This window comes from Erythrolamprus reginae, chromosome 1, assembly GCF_031021105.1.
Source record: "Erythrolamprus reginae isolate rEryReg1 chromosome 1, rEryReg1.hap1, whole genome shotgun sequence".
Classification (NCBI taxonomy): domain Eukaryota; kingdom Metazoa; phylum Chordata; class Lepidosauria; order Squamata; family Dipsadidae; genus Erythrolamprus; species Erythrolamprus reginae.
In genome coordinates this window covers 330,333,419-330,350,525 of record NC_091950.1, presented here as the reverse complement: position 1 = coordinate 330,350,525, position 17,107 = coordinate 330,333,419, and the positions used below count along the sequence as shown (strand labels likewise).

At 41.1% G+C, this 17,107-nt stretch overlaps 1 protein-coding gene across 3 annotated transcripts in view; it reads left to right on the top strand.

Moving 5' to 3' along the window:
- Window positions 1–17,107, top strand: part of PDE10A (phosphodiesterase 10A) — a 331,061-nt gene that overhangs the window by 280,240 nt on the left and 33,714 nt on the right. For all 3 annotated transcript variants that reach the window (XM_070733856.1, XM_070733857.1, XM_070733855.1), the window contains exons 11-13: window positions 1,580–1,722; window positions 3,700–3,792; window positions 8,012–8,198. In XM_070733856.1, coding sequence (XP_070589957.1) covers window positions 1,580–1,722; window positions 3,700–3,792; window positions 8,012–8,198 — 423 coding nt within the window. The remainder of the gene's footprint in view (window positions 1–1,579; window positions 1,723–3,699; window positions 3,793–8,011; window positions 8,199–17,107) is intronic.

The following is a 17,107-nucleotide window of genomic DNA, read 5'->3' as shown; positions in this document are numbered from 1 at the left end:
TTAAAATTCTTAAAATTTTACTATGATATTTTGCTATATTAATACTAGGTTTTTACACACATGCAAGCTGTTTTTGATAGTTATCATAAAAGCTTGAAATTGTTTTAACTAATTCAAGGTAAGAAGAGCAGCTAGGTAATTTTTAACAGTGTGATTATGGATTTGATATCTAACTTTTGATGTAATGTTACCTGGAAAAAATGATGACAATGCTATAAATAATGGTAGAGATAGCATGGAGAGATTCAAAGCAAAATAACATTTGTCTTTAAAATTATTTTATATGCTTCAAAATGAATCTGACACATTTCGGAGTAACTTTTTCTATAACAAGAAGTACTTGCCAACAGTAGTTTGGTACAAAGTCTATTTGAACAAAGCTATGTTCATGAATTTTTCCTGTCTCAGGAAAAAAAGCCTTTTGCAAATTATTCCTTTTCTTACCCTTGTCCCACCAGCAGATAAACTCTAGTGACTTGGAGGTCTCTTTAGAACTTGACAGAGATGGCATAGGAGGAAAGGAGAATTAAAAAAAACATGAAGAGGAGTTTTTATTAAATATTTATAACATTTATATCCTGCCATTTACTTAAATAAACTCTCAGCAGGAGACAACATTGAAAACAAACAAAATACAAAACTTTAACATGTAATGTAAAATTAGTATTAAATTAAAAGTCTAGCAACAGAAATGTGTCTCCAGAGAGCTTTACATGCTTAAATGGTAAAGACTAAAAGTTACATGTTGAACTGAACCATTTATTTATTGTCTTAATAGTAACTTTATATTGTTCTTCGTCGCTCAGAATCCTCAAGAAGTTGAGAGGCCTATAAATCTCAATTTATTTTATTAATTAATTGGATTTGTATGACGCCCCTCTCTGAGGACTATATAATAAATACATAAATAAATATGTTAGGACTTGCTTGACTATTTGTTTAAGTACATTAGATAAAAACAGTGATAAATTACTTTTTAATTATATAAATATATGTTATTGGGAAAGAAATGTAATTTGAGCTAAATATGTGTTTTTATCTGTAGCATGCTTTTGGGAAAAAGATTATAAGTATTATAGTCTTTATTATAAATAAAAATACAGATGTTGTTTAAAGATCCTTTTGTTTCAAATGGTTATACTATTTACTACTGGTATAATGCAATAATTTAAACATAATGAGGACAGAAAATAGATTGCATTTGCTATTTGAATAATTAAACATCAAATGTTTTAGTTAGATTAAAATTCACAACATCTGAAGTTTTTATGTATCACATTTGTGAGATTTTAGAATCTCATCTTCCACAATTGCAGACTCGTGAAACCTGATCTTAATCAAAGTTAGTGGTCTCTCAACATAAAATCTCAGGTACATAGAACAAGTCTACAGTATATAACCATCTATTTATTTATTTATTTATTTATTATTTGGATTTGTATGCCGCCCCTCTCCGAAGACTCCACAAACAGCAGGAATTGTATATGTTTTGAGGTTAATCATTCTTAGTATATAAGTATAAGACAATTCCAGCCTTGTCCTGTGCCCACTTTGGTTAATCCAGCTTTGCTTTTTGTAGATATATGCAAAAAACCTGGTGAATGCAGATCGCTGTGCACTCTTCCAGGTAGATCAGAAGAACAATGAGTTGTATTCAGACTTGTTTGATATTGGGGAAGTACATGAAGGGAAGCCTGTCTTCAGGAAGACAAAAGAAATAAGGTAAGAAGAGTAGTCTGTTTTTACAAGTGTAATTTAACCTGTCTGTATATAAAGCTTCTATGACAGTTTTCAGCATTCTATGATTTCATTCTCATTGAAGTTAGTGGAGGATTTGTAAGCACCTAGAAATGAATAAGGTGATTACTAGAAGCCATCATGGATATATTAAAACAGATCCTTTCAGACAATCTTGTTGCCTTCCTTGATAAAGACCAGCAACATGGTATGGATAGTATTCTTGGACTTATAAGGCATTTGACAAAGTAGACCACATAAGACCTTGATATGATTTAAAAAATGTGGGATAGACAGTATCACAACCAAATGAATCCACATTTAGCTGACTAAGAAATTTTTTGACAATGAGAACAATCACTAAAATAGCTCCACCCCCACCCCTCAAAGTTGTGGATGGTCCATCATTGGAGTTGTTAAAAAATGGACAATGATTTGACTGGGATGGTATAAGGTTCCTTTCCTTGAGCAGAGGGTTGGACTAGAAGATCTCTCAGGTTTCCTCCAGCCTATGATTCTATGCTCTGTCAATTTAAAGAATATCTATCTGCATTTTCCAGAGACTTTAGGAATTTAGATGGAGATGAGAAATAATTGTTTGGTAATAGAGATTGGTTCTGTGTGATTGAAAAGGCAATTTCTCATTATTATGTACCGTAATATTACTGGTGGCATTGAAAATAATTTCCCTCATTCTCTGGATAAGCATTGCATGTTACATAACTGTCTCCTTAATTTCATAACATGGAATTATCTTCCACCAAATATAGTCTATTTTTTTAATGATTCCAAAGTTTCTAGTTAAAAATCTGATATAACTTTTTGAAACTCCTCTTGTTTAAGACTCAGTTCAGAGGGGCTAAAACCAGAGAAGAGCAAAACCCATAGGATCAAATTAATGTTACATTTTTGAGATTTCTGCCTCCTTAACTTTTACATGGAAAATTTACATGACCATGTCAATCCTCTTAGGAAACCTAGGGGCTTATTTAAGGCTTTTCACACCAGAGTAGGACTGTTTTAAGGAAATACAGGCTTTTAATCTTAATATAATCTGTGGAAACTGTTCAGGGAGGAAAAAAACTATTGGATTCCCATGTGAGTATTTGGTCATTTCACAAGGCATATCAAATTTAGCATAACATCAGTGACACTACATTGTGCAGAATATTTTCCAGGAAATCTTTTGGGAATGAGATGACTCATGAGGGCACCTGACTCAGGGAAACTAGTATTCTTAAAAATACCTTCATTACTATAAAAGTACAGTGGTACCACTACCTACAAACGCCTCTACTTACGAACTTACGAACTTTTCTAGATAAGAACTGGGTGTTCAAGATTTTTTGGCCTCTTCTCAAGAACCATTTTCCACTTACAAACTTGAGCCTCCGAAACTCTAACCGGAGAAGGCAGGGAGAAGACTCCGGGAATCTCCTGGGAGGAAACAGGGCCAGAAAAGTGGGGGAGAAGCCTCTGTGGTGCCTCTCTAGGAATCTCCTGGGAAGAAATAGGGCTAGAAAAGGCAGGGAGAAGCCTCTATGGGACCACTCTAGGAATCTCCAGGGAGGAAACAAGACCTCCACCCTCCCTGTGGTTTCCCCAATCACACGCATTATTTGCTTTTATATTGATTCCTATGGGAAAAATTGCTTCTTCTTACAAACTTTTCTACTTAAGAACCTGGTCATGGAATGAATTAAGTTCGTAAGTAGAGGTACCACTATACTTTGGAAGCAGATCGTGCTACAGTGAGATATTAATAATATTATTGCTTAGCTCTTGACTTTATTAAATTGTGTGTAGGAGACTTCACCTTTTAGGAAATAGCTCTAACTTTGTCTTTTTTTGTCTCAGCTTGTAATCACTATCTAGTGATGAATGACATTCATCAGTTACAAGTGTTACTGTTTCGTATTGGCATATTGTTTTAATAGGACATATCTCTTTACATATGTGCAGATTTTCTATTGAAAAAGGAATAGCTGGTCAGGTAGCAAGAACTGGTGAAGTCCTCAACATACCTGATGCCTATGCAGATCCACGTTTTAACAGGTAAGCTTTCAATACACATTTGGTATGTGTACAATTTTTTGATGCATTTTTATGCAATTAATTTTTAAAATGATTTTAGTTCTTTAAGTAAAGATAAATTCTCTTCTCTGTGAAAGGCATTTTTTAGTTTTTCGATGGTATCTCAAGTTAAACATGTTCTGACATGTGGATGTTTACATATGGTAGTCTCAGTGGCATAAATGTTTTTGGAGATTCTCCATCATCAAGGTCATGATTGTCCCAATGGGGCTTTTCCAAAGACAAGTGGACCTTCTTGGGTTTTTTTGGAAAATATTTCACTTTTCATCCAAAAAAGAAGTTTCTTGGATGAGAAGTGAAATGTTTTTAAGGAAAAAACAACAAGGCAATCCAGTTGCCTTTTGAAAAGTACTTTTAGGACTCTGTGGCATAAATATTGTTTTGTTCCAGGCCAGGTTCCAGGCTTCCAAATAGCCTCGGCAATTAAATCAGAGTCCAATTTATTAACAGAACCATGTTGGCGTATCTGTGAGAAACCCGAATCTAAAGCTACGAGGGTTTCTCCACCCAGTTCAAAGTTCATTCTCTTGCTCCCACACCCACAAGTTCATCACATTGACCATACATCTTTTGCCAACATGTCTGCTATTCCCATCAGCTACTTGGCAGGTACTGAAAAAGGATGACCTTGAGTATCTAGAAGAAATTTGTTATGGCTACATTTCTACATCACTTATGCAACCCTATCCCCAGGTTCTCACAGCAAGAATACATTCTAAAGCATAAAAATGTGGCAGGCCAAAGTCTCCAAGTCAATGATGGCTTCAGCCTGACACCAGGGGCTAAAGGGATGCTTGCTCTAGGAGAACAAATCAGCCAATGTATTTGGAGTGCCATCCCAAGGTTAAGGAATGTCTTCTATATAGAACAGAAATTTATGTTAAGAATGTTTCTGCTATTTCCAGTATCCAGTTTCCAGAAGAAATGTGGCTCAAACCAGGACTAACAATTCTGTTTTTCAAGCTTAAAGATAGGTTTTTTAAAAAAAATCTGATAGCAATGCTTATAGTTCTTTCCCCTCATAGGTGTGAGCGCATTCAGTTCTGAAAATGTCCCGTCTATAGGATTAGATGGAAAAGGCTAACAAGGGCTACTTTTGGAAGCAAGCTTTCTTCCTAAACCCCCTGAGTTTTATTTCCCTTAATCAAGGGAAGAAAGTTTGGAGTTCTTGAAAGAAGCTGAGGGAAATACATTAAAAGAAAGAGCATGTGTGCAAACCAGAAATAACATAAAAAAGTAAGTGGAGAAAAACACTTTTAAGATTCATGTTTAACTACCATAATTTTCATCCCATTTTTCATGCTGTGGAGCATTATTGATTTGGCCATTTCATCCCTCCCCTAATGTTGGGAAATGCTGGATTTGAATTCAACTGGCCAAGAATCTTAAGTTCCTATAAGTTCACCTTGTCTTCTCTTGTCCATTAAATACATTAAAAAAAGAGCATGTGTGCAAACCAGAAATAACATAAAAAGTAAGTGGAGAGAAACACTTTAACATTCATGTTTAACTACCATAATTTTCATTCCATTTTTCATGCTGTGGAGCATTATTGATTTGGCCATTTCATCCCTCCCCTAATGTTGGGAAATGCTGGATTTGAATTCAACTGGCCAAGAATCTTAAGTTCCTATAAGTTCACCTTGTCTTCTCTTGTCCTTCAGTTTGGAGGCCCACACAAGTAATAATTGTGTGTGTTCTTGTGTCAAAGGAAGCACTTCTTGAACAGGATCCTTCTTGCATATTTAATGAAAAGTTCCTTCATATCAGCAATTGAGATTGTAGACACATGGAGCAGCATCTAGAAGGCTGGAGAAAATTCTATTGACCCCACCTCAGGCATTACAGGAACAACAGAAAGAAAAAAGCTATAGTTTTTCTTCCCACAGAATTCCTCTTTATTTGGTTATTGTATTATTTTCCTTCAGAATCAACATTCTGTTATTTCTAGGGACTTAAGAACCAAACGCTAAGTCTTAATCATTCTGCAGCAAAATGCCATTCTTATGCTTCTGAATTGTGCTTAAGCATTATGTCAAAGTTTTGAGCATTGCAGTGTAGCACTGATAGCAATGACTGGTTCAAAAATATCTATGTGAATAATACCATCTATATCCCAAAAACTGTAACCATAGATTTTTACTTACCAAATCTGAGTTTTGAATTTTGGAAAGTGAAACTTTGTGATAATATTTCATGGACTGATCCTTCATTTCTGAGTCATAACAATAACATTATGTTTTGTTATCTTGCCAAAATGTTGTGAAGAAATCCCTCACCTAAATTCTGATAACAATTCGTGGCAAATTTCAACTCTTAAGTTTTTATCTCTTCCATCAGCATGTGAAGAACACAGTTTGCAGAAACCTTCAGATATTGAAGAATATCAATAATATAGATGTCAAATGCTGATGAACGTCAATAATGTGACTCGTAGCTTGACATAAATTTCCTTTCCAATGATCTGCCACTTGCCTTCCATCAGTTCATCAACAATAGTCTTGTCTTCGTTTACATAAAACATCTCTAAAAAAGGGATTCTATATAGAAGATATAGAAGATTCCATATAGCCGCCCCGAGTCTACGGAGAGGGGCGGCATACAAATCCAATAAATAAATAAAATAAATAATAAGGGACTTGAACTCTAACCCAAACCTTTAAACTAATCTGCTCCCCTTTTCCTTTGGAACCTTGAAAAACCAATCATCTATAGTCATAGTTCTTTGACATTTAGAATACAGAATATTTTATCCACTTTTAGAGGAAATCATGGCTTATTCCTTCAGATATCTTGAAGGTGTGATGTATTATCCTGTTTTTTGTTTTTTTATCCCTAAGGTGAATGTCCTCATGCCTATAAGGGGAGAACAGGAAATTCTTATGTACTGAATTTCAGTTCTTCTCATAGGCAGGAAATGATTTTACCCAACCTGTGGGACAATTCTGATCCTCTCTAACCACTGATTCTATTTATGGAGGTGGCCAGTTCTTCTATTTTAGCAACCAACTTATTTTTTTAAATTTAGTTGATTTGCTTATTATAATCTCCTATTTTGGCATTACCTTGGAGATCTAAAGAAGTCCTACCTCCTTAGGAAATGCTTCCTAGCCTTGCCTATTCATCCTCAGAGGCTGGACTTTTTCTGAACTAAATGCCCTCCCACAAGAACAACATTTCCAGGTAAGAATTTCTTTTTTCCAACCCTGGATATAAAATTGGAACTCTGATCAAAGTTAGAGAGCCATATTTACCTAAGAACAGGAAGTGTTCATAGAGATCATTTTAAGACATAGATTGTTTAAAAGAAACAGCTGTTTCCTTTAATGTAAATAATCTCCAGCTACCAATTAAAAATAAAATATATTTATAGTTTTGCATTAAAACTGATGTATGTTTGCTGAAGATTGTTTTCTTTATGAATTAATATGGGAATTATCTTGTCCCTTTGAAGTATTATTATTACTAGGAGAATAAATGCTAATTTATTGATTTTTTGAAAAGCTCACACATTTGTAAATGAAAAACATTCATAATATATAGCTAATGAGGTGGTTAAATCATAGACTTTGAAAACTTAGAGGTATACTACATTTAACTTCTGCATGCCAATTTGTCATATGTATGTCACATGTCTAATAGATTCATAAAACTGCACAGAATGCAGTTTCTCATTAGGATAAACCACTTATTTACACCTCTGTTTTGGCTTAATGAGATATATTATTATTTTTCCTAATAACCTCCTCAACTCAACTGGATCCCTAAGTGCCAGGGACAACTTAATATGTATATCCTATATACTATTACTTATGAATTGGAAAATTTATGTGGTGAGGTATATGTTAGGAAGTTTCCAGATCAAATCAAATCTGATAATAAAGTTGCTACCAGGGTCAGCCTCCTTTACTGACTTTTGGAAAGAGATATTATGATGAAAAGGAAGGAAAAAGTAAGGAGTGAGATGTTAGATCCACTGGAATAGCAACTAGTGATAAAGATTTCCTCTGGCTTCTAAGGACAGCCTTTCTTTTATGATACAATTTATGTAACTTCCCAAGGGTACATTGGATTACTCACTAAAAATATTCAGTACTATTGTTAATAAAATGAATACATTACCACAAAATGAATAACTGGTTTTCCTTTTCTTATTCTTTCCTCCCTTTCTATTTTCTAGGGAGGTAGATCTCTACACAGGGTATACAACAAGGAACATTTTATGCATGCCCATTGTGAGTCGAGGAAGTGTCATAGGTGTTGTGCAGATGGTGAACAAACTAACTGGAAGTGCCTTTTCTAAAACCGATGAGAACAATTTTAAAATGTTTGCGGTCTTTTGTGCTTTGGCATTACACTGTGCTAATGTAAGTTTTGTTCTAGAAAAATAAGGTGAACCAAAATAACATTATTTTGAATTGTTTTATTGACTGCTAATAATTAGTACATCGAGTACTAAACTGATTCTGATATTATGGGATTGTTTGTATTAAGTTCTTGATTTAAAATAAAACATTTTTAGTTCTTTGTTAAGGATGAGGATGATGTGCCAATGAGTTAGTATTGACTCTTAGTTATCGATCAATTTTCTGCAGGATGATTTACCTCTAACCTAGTTATTCAGGTCTTCCAACAGTGCACCAATCATTGCTTTAATAGAGTCCATCCATTTTGCTGCTTTTCATTCTCTTCTCTTTCCTTCCATCTCTTAACCAGATCTTAACTGATTTTTGTAGGTGAAGACATTCCAACATCTTAATACAGTAGTCCCTCACCTATCGCGGGAGTTACGTTCCAGACCTTGCCGCGACAGGTGAAATCCGCGATGGGGAATTTATCCTCCTTCCCACCAGCTCCGGATGCCTGGAGGCGAGCAACGGCCGGCTAACCTTCCCCCCCCACTACTACTTACTCTGTTCTTTGCAGCAGTTCGGCCAAATGTTGTGTTTTTTGCCTTGCCCCGGCTGTAAAGTCCCTGGTGAGCTGCCCCGGCTGTTTCTTTTTTTTCTCTCTCTCTCTTCCGCCCTCGAGCACTTCCTCTTCCGCCCTCGAGCCCAGTCTGGAAATCCCCGCCGCGTCGCGTTCCTTTCTTTTTTTTCCTTTCGGCACTGGTGAGGGGGATTGAACGAGGGGACGGGCCTCCGCCGGAGCTCAGTCCCCGCCCCGCTCATCATTTGGGAGTCCCGCTGGGGGATTCTAGCGCTGGCGAGGGGGATTGAACGAGGGGACGGGCCTCCGCCGGAGCTCAGTCCCTGCCCCGCTCATCATTTGGGAGTCCCGCTGGGGGATTCTAGCGCTTGTTTGTATGGCAAAATCATTCAAATGAAGCTGACTTCAAAACCCGCGATGAAGTGAAGCCGCGGCAGGTGAAGCGCGATAGAGCGAGGGACTACTGTATACAAATTAAGATGTATTAATCTAAATAAAGATGCATACAAATCTAAATAATAATAATAATAATAATAATAATAATAATAATAATAATAATCTTTCTCAAGGCCTTCATAGCTACCCTACTAAATGTTGGTGTATAGGTAGCCCTCGATGCACGACACAATTAAGCTACAAATTTCTGTTGTTAAATGAGACAGTCGTTGAGTGATTTTGCCCCATTTTATGACCTTTCTTGCCATAGTTGATGACTGAATCACTGCAGTTAAGTCAGTAACACAGTTGTTAACTGAATCCAGCTTCCCTAACGACTTTGCTTGCCAAAAGTTTGGAAAAGTTGACCCCGGGACACTGCAATCATCATACATATTAGTCAATTGCCAAGCATTTGAATTTTTATCATATGACCTTGGGGATGTTTGCAACAATTGTAAATGTGAAAAATGGCCATGTGTCACTTTTTTGAGTGCATTGTACCGTAATTTCAAACCATCACTAAACAAAGTTGTCAGTGAAGGCCTATCTGTACAGAATAATAGAATTACAGACTTGGGAGGGACTTGGGAGGTCTTCTAGTCCAACCTTCTGCTCAGGCAGGATATCCTACATCATTTCAGACAAATAGGAGTCCAATCTTTGCTTAAAAACCTCTAGTGTTGGAGACCCAAAACTTCTGGAGGCAAATCATTCCACTGATTAATTGTTCTAGCTGTCAGGAAATTCTTAGTTCTAGATTGTTCTCTCCTTGATTAGTTTCCATCCATTGTTTCTTGTCCTTTCAATGGTGCTCTAGAGCAATGTTTCCCAACCTTGGCAACTTGAAGCTCTTTGGACTTCAACTCCCAGAATTCCCCAGCCAGCGAATGCTGGCTGAGGAATTCTGGGAGTTGAAGTCCAGATATCTTCAAGTTGCCAAGGTTGGGAAACACTGCTCTAGAGAATAGGTGGACCCCCTTTTCTTTGTGGCAGCCCCTTAGATAACAATGCTATCACCCCAAGTTCTTCTTTTCATTAAACTAGACATAGCCAATTACTGCAACCACTTTTCATATATTTTAGCCTCCAGCACAGGCTACAGCATATTTCTTTCTTAACCATTGTTTCATTTATTCTTAACAGTTGGTCCTAAAAGGCAGTCTGAATTGGATGATCCTAAGCATTATTTTACAAGCATGGGAAATAATATTTTGTAATGCTTTGCACACTTTGTTAAGTCTCCTAAGTAAACTCGGGTTTTCCCATCTGCTGGCCATATTCGTTGATAAATTTTGATTAAAAGTTTTCAGATTTCCCTTTTAGTCTTGCTATTTTTCTGCAGATATTCTACTGATTCAGACTGGTAATAACAGAATGCTTATCTAATTTATCTTCTAGTTTTACAGATTCTTATAATTTGGGAATATCTTTAATTTAATGTCAGGATGTACCTTTCATCTTTGTCTGATCTTACTACAGTGATCCCCCGTTTATTGCGTCCCCAACCATTGCGAACAGGGTACTTCGCTATTTTTCAACCCGGAAGTCAAAAATACCATCTACGCATGCGTGCCGGGCACGCATGCGTAGATGGCAGCGGCTTCCCTGGGTCTTCCCCCTCTTGCTGGCGTCAGCGAGGAGTTTCCCCACCGCCCACGCAAACTCCTCGCTGCCGCCCGCCCGCCCTTCGCCTGCCCACGCCGTTCGCTCCCCCCTCTTGCTGTCGGGAGGGCGAGAAGCCCTCCCCAGCACCCGCTCGCCCGCCCTTCGCCCTGGTGGAGAAATTCCAGCCCCCACCTGGTCCCGCCCGATCCTCCTCCCTGAGGCAGCTCGCCCTCCCATGGCCGCTTCCTCCACCCTCTATTGCAAGCCTCTCTCCTCCCATATTCTGCCCCCCTCCCAGCTTCCAAGCCGCATTCGCCTTCCTCCGCCACCACCAGCATCCAGCTCCCGGCCAAGCAGCCAGGAAAGCCGAGCCGGGCGTGGTGGGGAACATCGGCGCGGGAGGCAGGAGACGGCCGCCGTCACCGCCATACGCGGCTCGGCTTCCCTGGCTGCTGCTCCGGTCGCCCGATCGTCTCCTGCCTCCCGTGCCGATGTTCCCTGCCAAGCCTGGCTCGGATTCCCTGGCTGCTTGGCCGGGGGGGGGGGCTCGGCCGAAAGGAGCTGGAGACGCAGAGCTGAACACACCCCTTCATCCCCAAAGGCCGGCCTTTTTGTCTGGGAGGGAAGATGACGTGCCGGTGGCACAGGGGCGAGGGGCGGGAGGCAAATCGCTGCATCTCCAGCCCCTTTTGGCCGAGCCCCCCCCCTCCGGCCAAGCAGCCAGGGAAGCCGAACTGGGCTTGGCGGGGAACATCGGCACGGGAGGCAGCTTCTGCCGGACATGGGCAATGGGCGGGACAGAGAAGCGGGGAGAATCAGGAGGCTCCTTTGGCAGCTGGGGGCTGCCTGGCTTTGTTGTTTTGGCTGCAGCGGGTGCCAGGCAGCCTCCAGCCACCAAAGGAACCTCCTGATTCTTCCCGCTTCTCTGTCCCGCCCATTGCCCGTGTCCGGCAGAAGCTGCTGCCTTATTGCTCTTTGCCGGCGGGATGCAAAGTGCTGGGGTGGGAGGGTGTCCTGACAGCCCCCCCACCCATATGCTTCGCCTCCCGCCGGGCAAGAGCGCTCGGGTGGCAACTTCTTCTAGATACGGGCGATGTCCACGCTCTCTCTCGGCGCTTTCGAGCCGAGTCTGTGAGCGAGTTCGCTCCCGGACTCGGCTCGAAGGCGGCGAGAGACAGCGCCAAGGAACGGGCCTGTCCACGCTCTCTCTCGGCGCTTTCGAGCCGAGTCCGTGAGCGAGTTCGCTCCCGGACTCGGCTCGAAGGCGGCGAGAGACAGCGCCAAGGAACGGGCCTGTCCACGCTCTCTCTCGGCGCTTTCGAGCCGAGTCCGTGAGCGAGTTCGCTCCCGGACTCGGCTCGAAGGCGGCGAGAGACAGCGCCAAGGAACGGGCCTGTCCACGCTCTCTCTCGGCGCTTTCGAGCCGAGTCCGTGAGCGAGTTCGCTCCCGGACTCGGCTCGAAGGCGGCGAGAGACAGCGCCAAGGAACGGGCCTGTCCACGCTCTCTCTCGGCGCTTTCGAGCCGAGTCCGTGAGCGAGTTCGCTCCCGGACTCGGCTCGAAGGCGGCGAGAGACAGCGCCAAGGAACGGGCCTGTCCACACTCTCTCTCGGCGCTTTTGAGCCGAGTCCGTGAGCGAGTTCGCTCCCGGACTCGGCTCGAAAGCGCCGAGAGACAGCGCCCCCCGGACCCCCAACCCGGGTTTGGGGGGCTGCTAGGAAGCCCTCCATGCCGGCGGCAAACAGCCGCGCCGCCCCCAATCTTCGGCTCCTCGCTAGCGCTGTGGGAGTAAAAACACCATCTGCACATGCGCAGACGGTGTTTTTACTTCCGCATCGCTACTTCGCGAAAACCCGCTCGTTGCGGGGGCTCCTGGAACGGAACCCTCGCAACGAGCGGGGGATCACTGTATATGCACATTTACATCCTTTTGTATATCAATTAAAGTTGGAATATCTTTGTAAAGTTCCTTTCTCGGGTGTTTGCCTTCCTTGATTAAGATTTCTTCTTGGAAATTTCCACCATTTGGTCTGACATCCAGTTTGCTTTCTTTTATTTCTTGGTTTTCTCTTTCATAATGCTTCTTAGCAACATTTTCATTTCATTTCATACATCCACCCCTATCTTTTGTTTGTAATAATATTTTTAACACAAATAACACAAACATGATACATATACCATATTTTTCAGAGTATAAGACCCACCCTTTTCCTCCCTAAAAGAGGCTAAAAATTTGGGTGTCTCTTATACCCTGAACGTATGCATCCTTTTTTCTCAGCTTTTTTTTCAGCCCTAACTAGCTGCTAACGATCTTCCCAGCTCTTACCTTGCAGGCTCTTTCATTGTTACTCTCTACAAAGAACGTTTTCTAACCCCTAAGTCTTTGCAGGTTTTTTTTCATTGCTCTACTTGCTTCCAATGTTTCTTTCCAGCCCTAAAAAGTTGCTAACAATGTTCCCAGCTCTTAGAGGCTTGCAAGCTCTATTTTTGTCACTCTCTGAAGATAATGTTTTCCAAGCCCTAAGTCTGTACAGGATTTTTTCCCCCATTGCTTTACTTGCTCCTATTGTTTTTTTCCAGCGCTAATGAGGTGCTAGCGATGTTCCCAGCTCTGACCAGTTTGCAGGCTCTTTTATTGTTACTCTTTCCGAATAAGATTTTTTTAAAAAGCCCTAACCAGGGGATAAAATAATGTGCTGAAGCTGACCAGACTAAGGACGCAAGCCAGATGAATATCTGGTAGGCAGAATTCCCCCCCCCCCTATTTTCCTCCCCCAAAACTAAGGTGTGTCTTATACTCCGGTGCGTTTTATACTCCAAACTTTTTTTAAAAAGAAAAAAAAGAAAAATACAAATAATATAAGGGGGAAGTGGTCTCCCTCCCTTATACAGTGATCCCTCTATTATCGCAAGGGTTCCGTTCCAAGACCCCTCGCGATAATCGATTTTTCGCGATGTAGGGTTGCGGAAGTAAAAACACCATCTGCGCATGCGCGTTCTTTTTTTCTATGGCCGCGCATGCGTAGATGGTGGAGTTTGCGTTCCCCGCCGCCCACGCAAAGGGGAAACCCCGATTCGGCTCCTCACTGCTGCTGCGCTACCTAGCAGATCAGCTGCTGGGCAGCCGAAGGAACCTTCCCTGGGTCTTCCCCCTCTTGCTGGCGGCCGGGCGAGCGGCGGGCATCAGCGAGGAGCCAGGGTTTCCCCTTTGCGTGGGCGGCCGGGAAGACCCAGGTTGGGGGTTCGGGGGGGGTGCTGGGAAGCCCCCCAGGCCGGCTGCGACCTTTTAAAACAGCCGCGCCGCTTCCCAGCTGACTCCCGAAGCCAAACCCGGAAGTGGTTTTTTTTTAATTAATATTTTTTTAAAATCGCGATATAGCGTTTCACGAAGATCGAGATCGCGAAACTCGAGGGATCACTGTATTTCTTCTTCTATAACAACTAGAAGATATATAATATATTCCAAAGTACACCCGTATCAATGATATCCAGGACTTCACACTAATTCCTAATGTTCTTCATGCAAATGGGGGGGGGGGGGGTGTTGATGGTCAAAATCATATTGCAAAAAACTGTTTGGCTTTGTTCCTGTGCTTTGGTTTGGCCTGCAATTTACACATAATCTGTTCCACAATCTTCCTTTAGCCATTTCTTTGCAATAACAGAATGCTTTTTCCATCTCCTTGTACCAATAATATACAGTAGTCAATTTGATTTCTGTGTACTCCATCTGGTAATGTTTTGGTTGCTGGAAGACTGTGTTATAACAACTAGAAATTAAGAAATCATTGGATTAACAAAAATGTGTAAATCATATCCTACTTCATTTCAGGTTTCTAGGCTATAATTTTCTCTGTAATATTTCCAACTTTAATGCTGCAGTTTTCAATCACAAACAACACAAATGCTTTCATATTCTGTTGGTTTCAGATTGACTTTAAATATAAAAACCATCAAACTTTTCTTCTTTTGCATTAGGGGTTGGAGCATCAACTTGGATAATAATGATATTAAGGGATTGCCCACAAAGTTTCATTAATATTATTTGGTCATTGATTGCATTATAGCCAAGTATTGTTCCTAATGTGTTCTTCCTATGCTACACCCTTTTTATGCTACATCCTTCTTGACTATAAAAGCAGTGCTATTCCTTCTTTGATGTTATGTATTGAATGATGAACAGTATGATATTCTGGTTGAATGGATCCAATCGATGTCCACTTCAGTTTGATGATACCTAATATGTCAAGGAGTTGTTGATTCTTTTCATCTTTCACTGTGTTGAGCTTTTCCATTGTTCATGCTTCTTGCTTTCCATGAATCCATTGTAATTTTCTTTTGCAATTTCAGTTTTTCTTTTCCTTTATGGTAACATCAAATACTAGGCTCTCAAATGTTTTAATATAGTCATGATCATGAAATATTTACAACTCTTTCTCAGTAACATGTTGAGTATTATCTGGCCAGACAGCAGTGGTGGGTTCCTACTGGTGCGATCCAGAACTCCGCATCAGTAGGAGCCCGGTGATTATGTAATTTTTGGCAATTTTTGGGTTGGGGGTTATCAGAACTTTCAGGCCAGAATATCTCCGGGACCGTCTTCTGCCGCACGAATCCCAGCGACCGATTAGGTCCCACAGAGTTGGCCTTCTCTGGGTCCCATCGACTAAACAATGTCATCTGGCGGGACCCAGGGGAAGAGCCTTCTCTGTGGCGGCCCCGACCCTCTGGAACCAGCTCCCCCCAGATATCAGAGTTGCCCCCACCCTCCTTGCCTTTTGTAAGCTCCTTAAAACCCACCTCTGTCGTCAGGCATGGGGGAATTGAGATATCCCCTTCCCCCTAGGCTTACAAAATTTATGCATGGTATGTTTGTATGTATGATTGGTTTCTTAAATTGGGGTTTTTAAACTACTTTTAATATTAGTCTACGGAGAGGGGCTGCATACAAATCTAATAAACAAACAAACAAACAAAACAAACAAACAAATAAATAAATAATAAAATAAATAAATAAATGAATGAATGAATGAATGAATGGCTTCTCCATGTAAAAAAAAAAGCCCTCCTGCCCACTCTTGCATTAATGTCAACCTTTATTCTTTGTCCAAAGCACAGCTGAGGAGCTCCTCAGCTGTATTTCGGCTTGTAATGTTGTCCTCAGCATACGTGGAAGTGAAATCATGCGGTGGGACATGCGTGCGTATCCAGATGTGTACCGGTAGCGAAATTTAATTGGAACCTGCCCCGGCCAGAGAGGGCTATCTACAAACATGACATCTTCAATCACTTTATATTTTCTATTCATGTGACTTTACTGGGAGAATAATGGAGTGGTTTGCAGCGCCTTGTCCTATGTGGTATGAAATGGTCCCTTGACAATTCTCATTAAGTGATCATCCACTTTCAACATCTTCCTATATTGTGGATCTCCAATGGTGGCTATTTGCTTTGTCTGGGCAGCTGGGATGATCTTCACACCTTGGTTGATCATGCTGGAATTATATTATATTATTATATTATGTTATGTTATATTATATTATATTATATTATATTATATTATATTATATTATATTATATTATTTATTAATTAGATTTGTATGCCGCCCCTCTCCGCAGACTCGGGGCAGCTCACAGCAGGATACAACAATTCATGACAAATCTAAATATAATTTAAAATATTTTAAAAAACCCATTTACTAAACCAACATACACACAAACATACCATGCTTAAATTGTACATGCCCGGGGAAGGTGATTCAGTTCCCCCATGCCTGATGACAAAGGTGGGTTTTAAGGAGTTTACGAAAGGCAGGGAGAGTAGGGGCAACTCTGATATCTGGGGGGAGTTGGTTCCAGAGAGTCGGGGCCGCCACAGAGAAGGCTCCTCCCCTGGGGCCCGCCAACCGACATTGTTTAGTTGACGGGACCCGAAGAAGGCCCACTCTGTGGGACCTAATCGGTCGCTGGGATTCGTGCGGCAGAAGGCGGTCTCGGAGATATTCTGGTCCAGTGCCATGAAGGGCTTTAAAGGTCATAACCAACACTTTGAATTGTGACCGGAAATTGATCGGCAGCCAATGCAGACTGCGGAGTGTTGGTGAAACATGGGCATACCTAGGTAAGCCCATGACTGCTCTCGCAGCTACATTCTGCACAATCTGAAGTTTCCGAACACTTTTCAAAGGTAGCCCCATGTAGAGAGCATATACTCTTGGTAGATACTCCTGAGATTACATAGTCATCCCTGTTAGGAACATATTCCCGCCATGATGAAGCAGCCAAGCAGGCTGTGAAAGGGAAG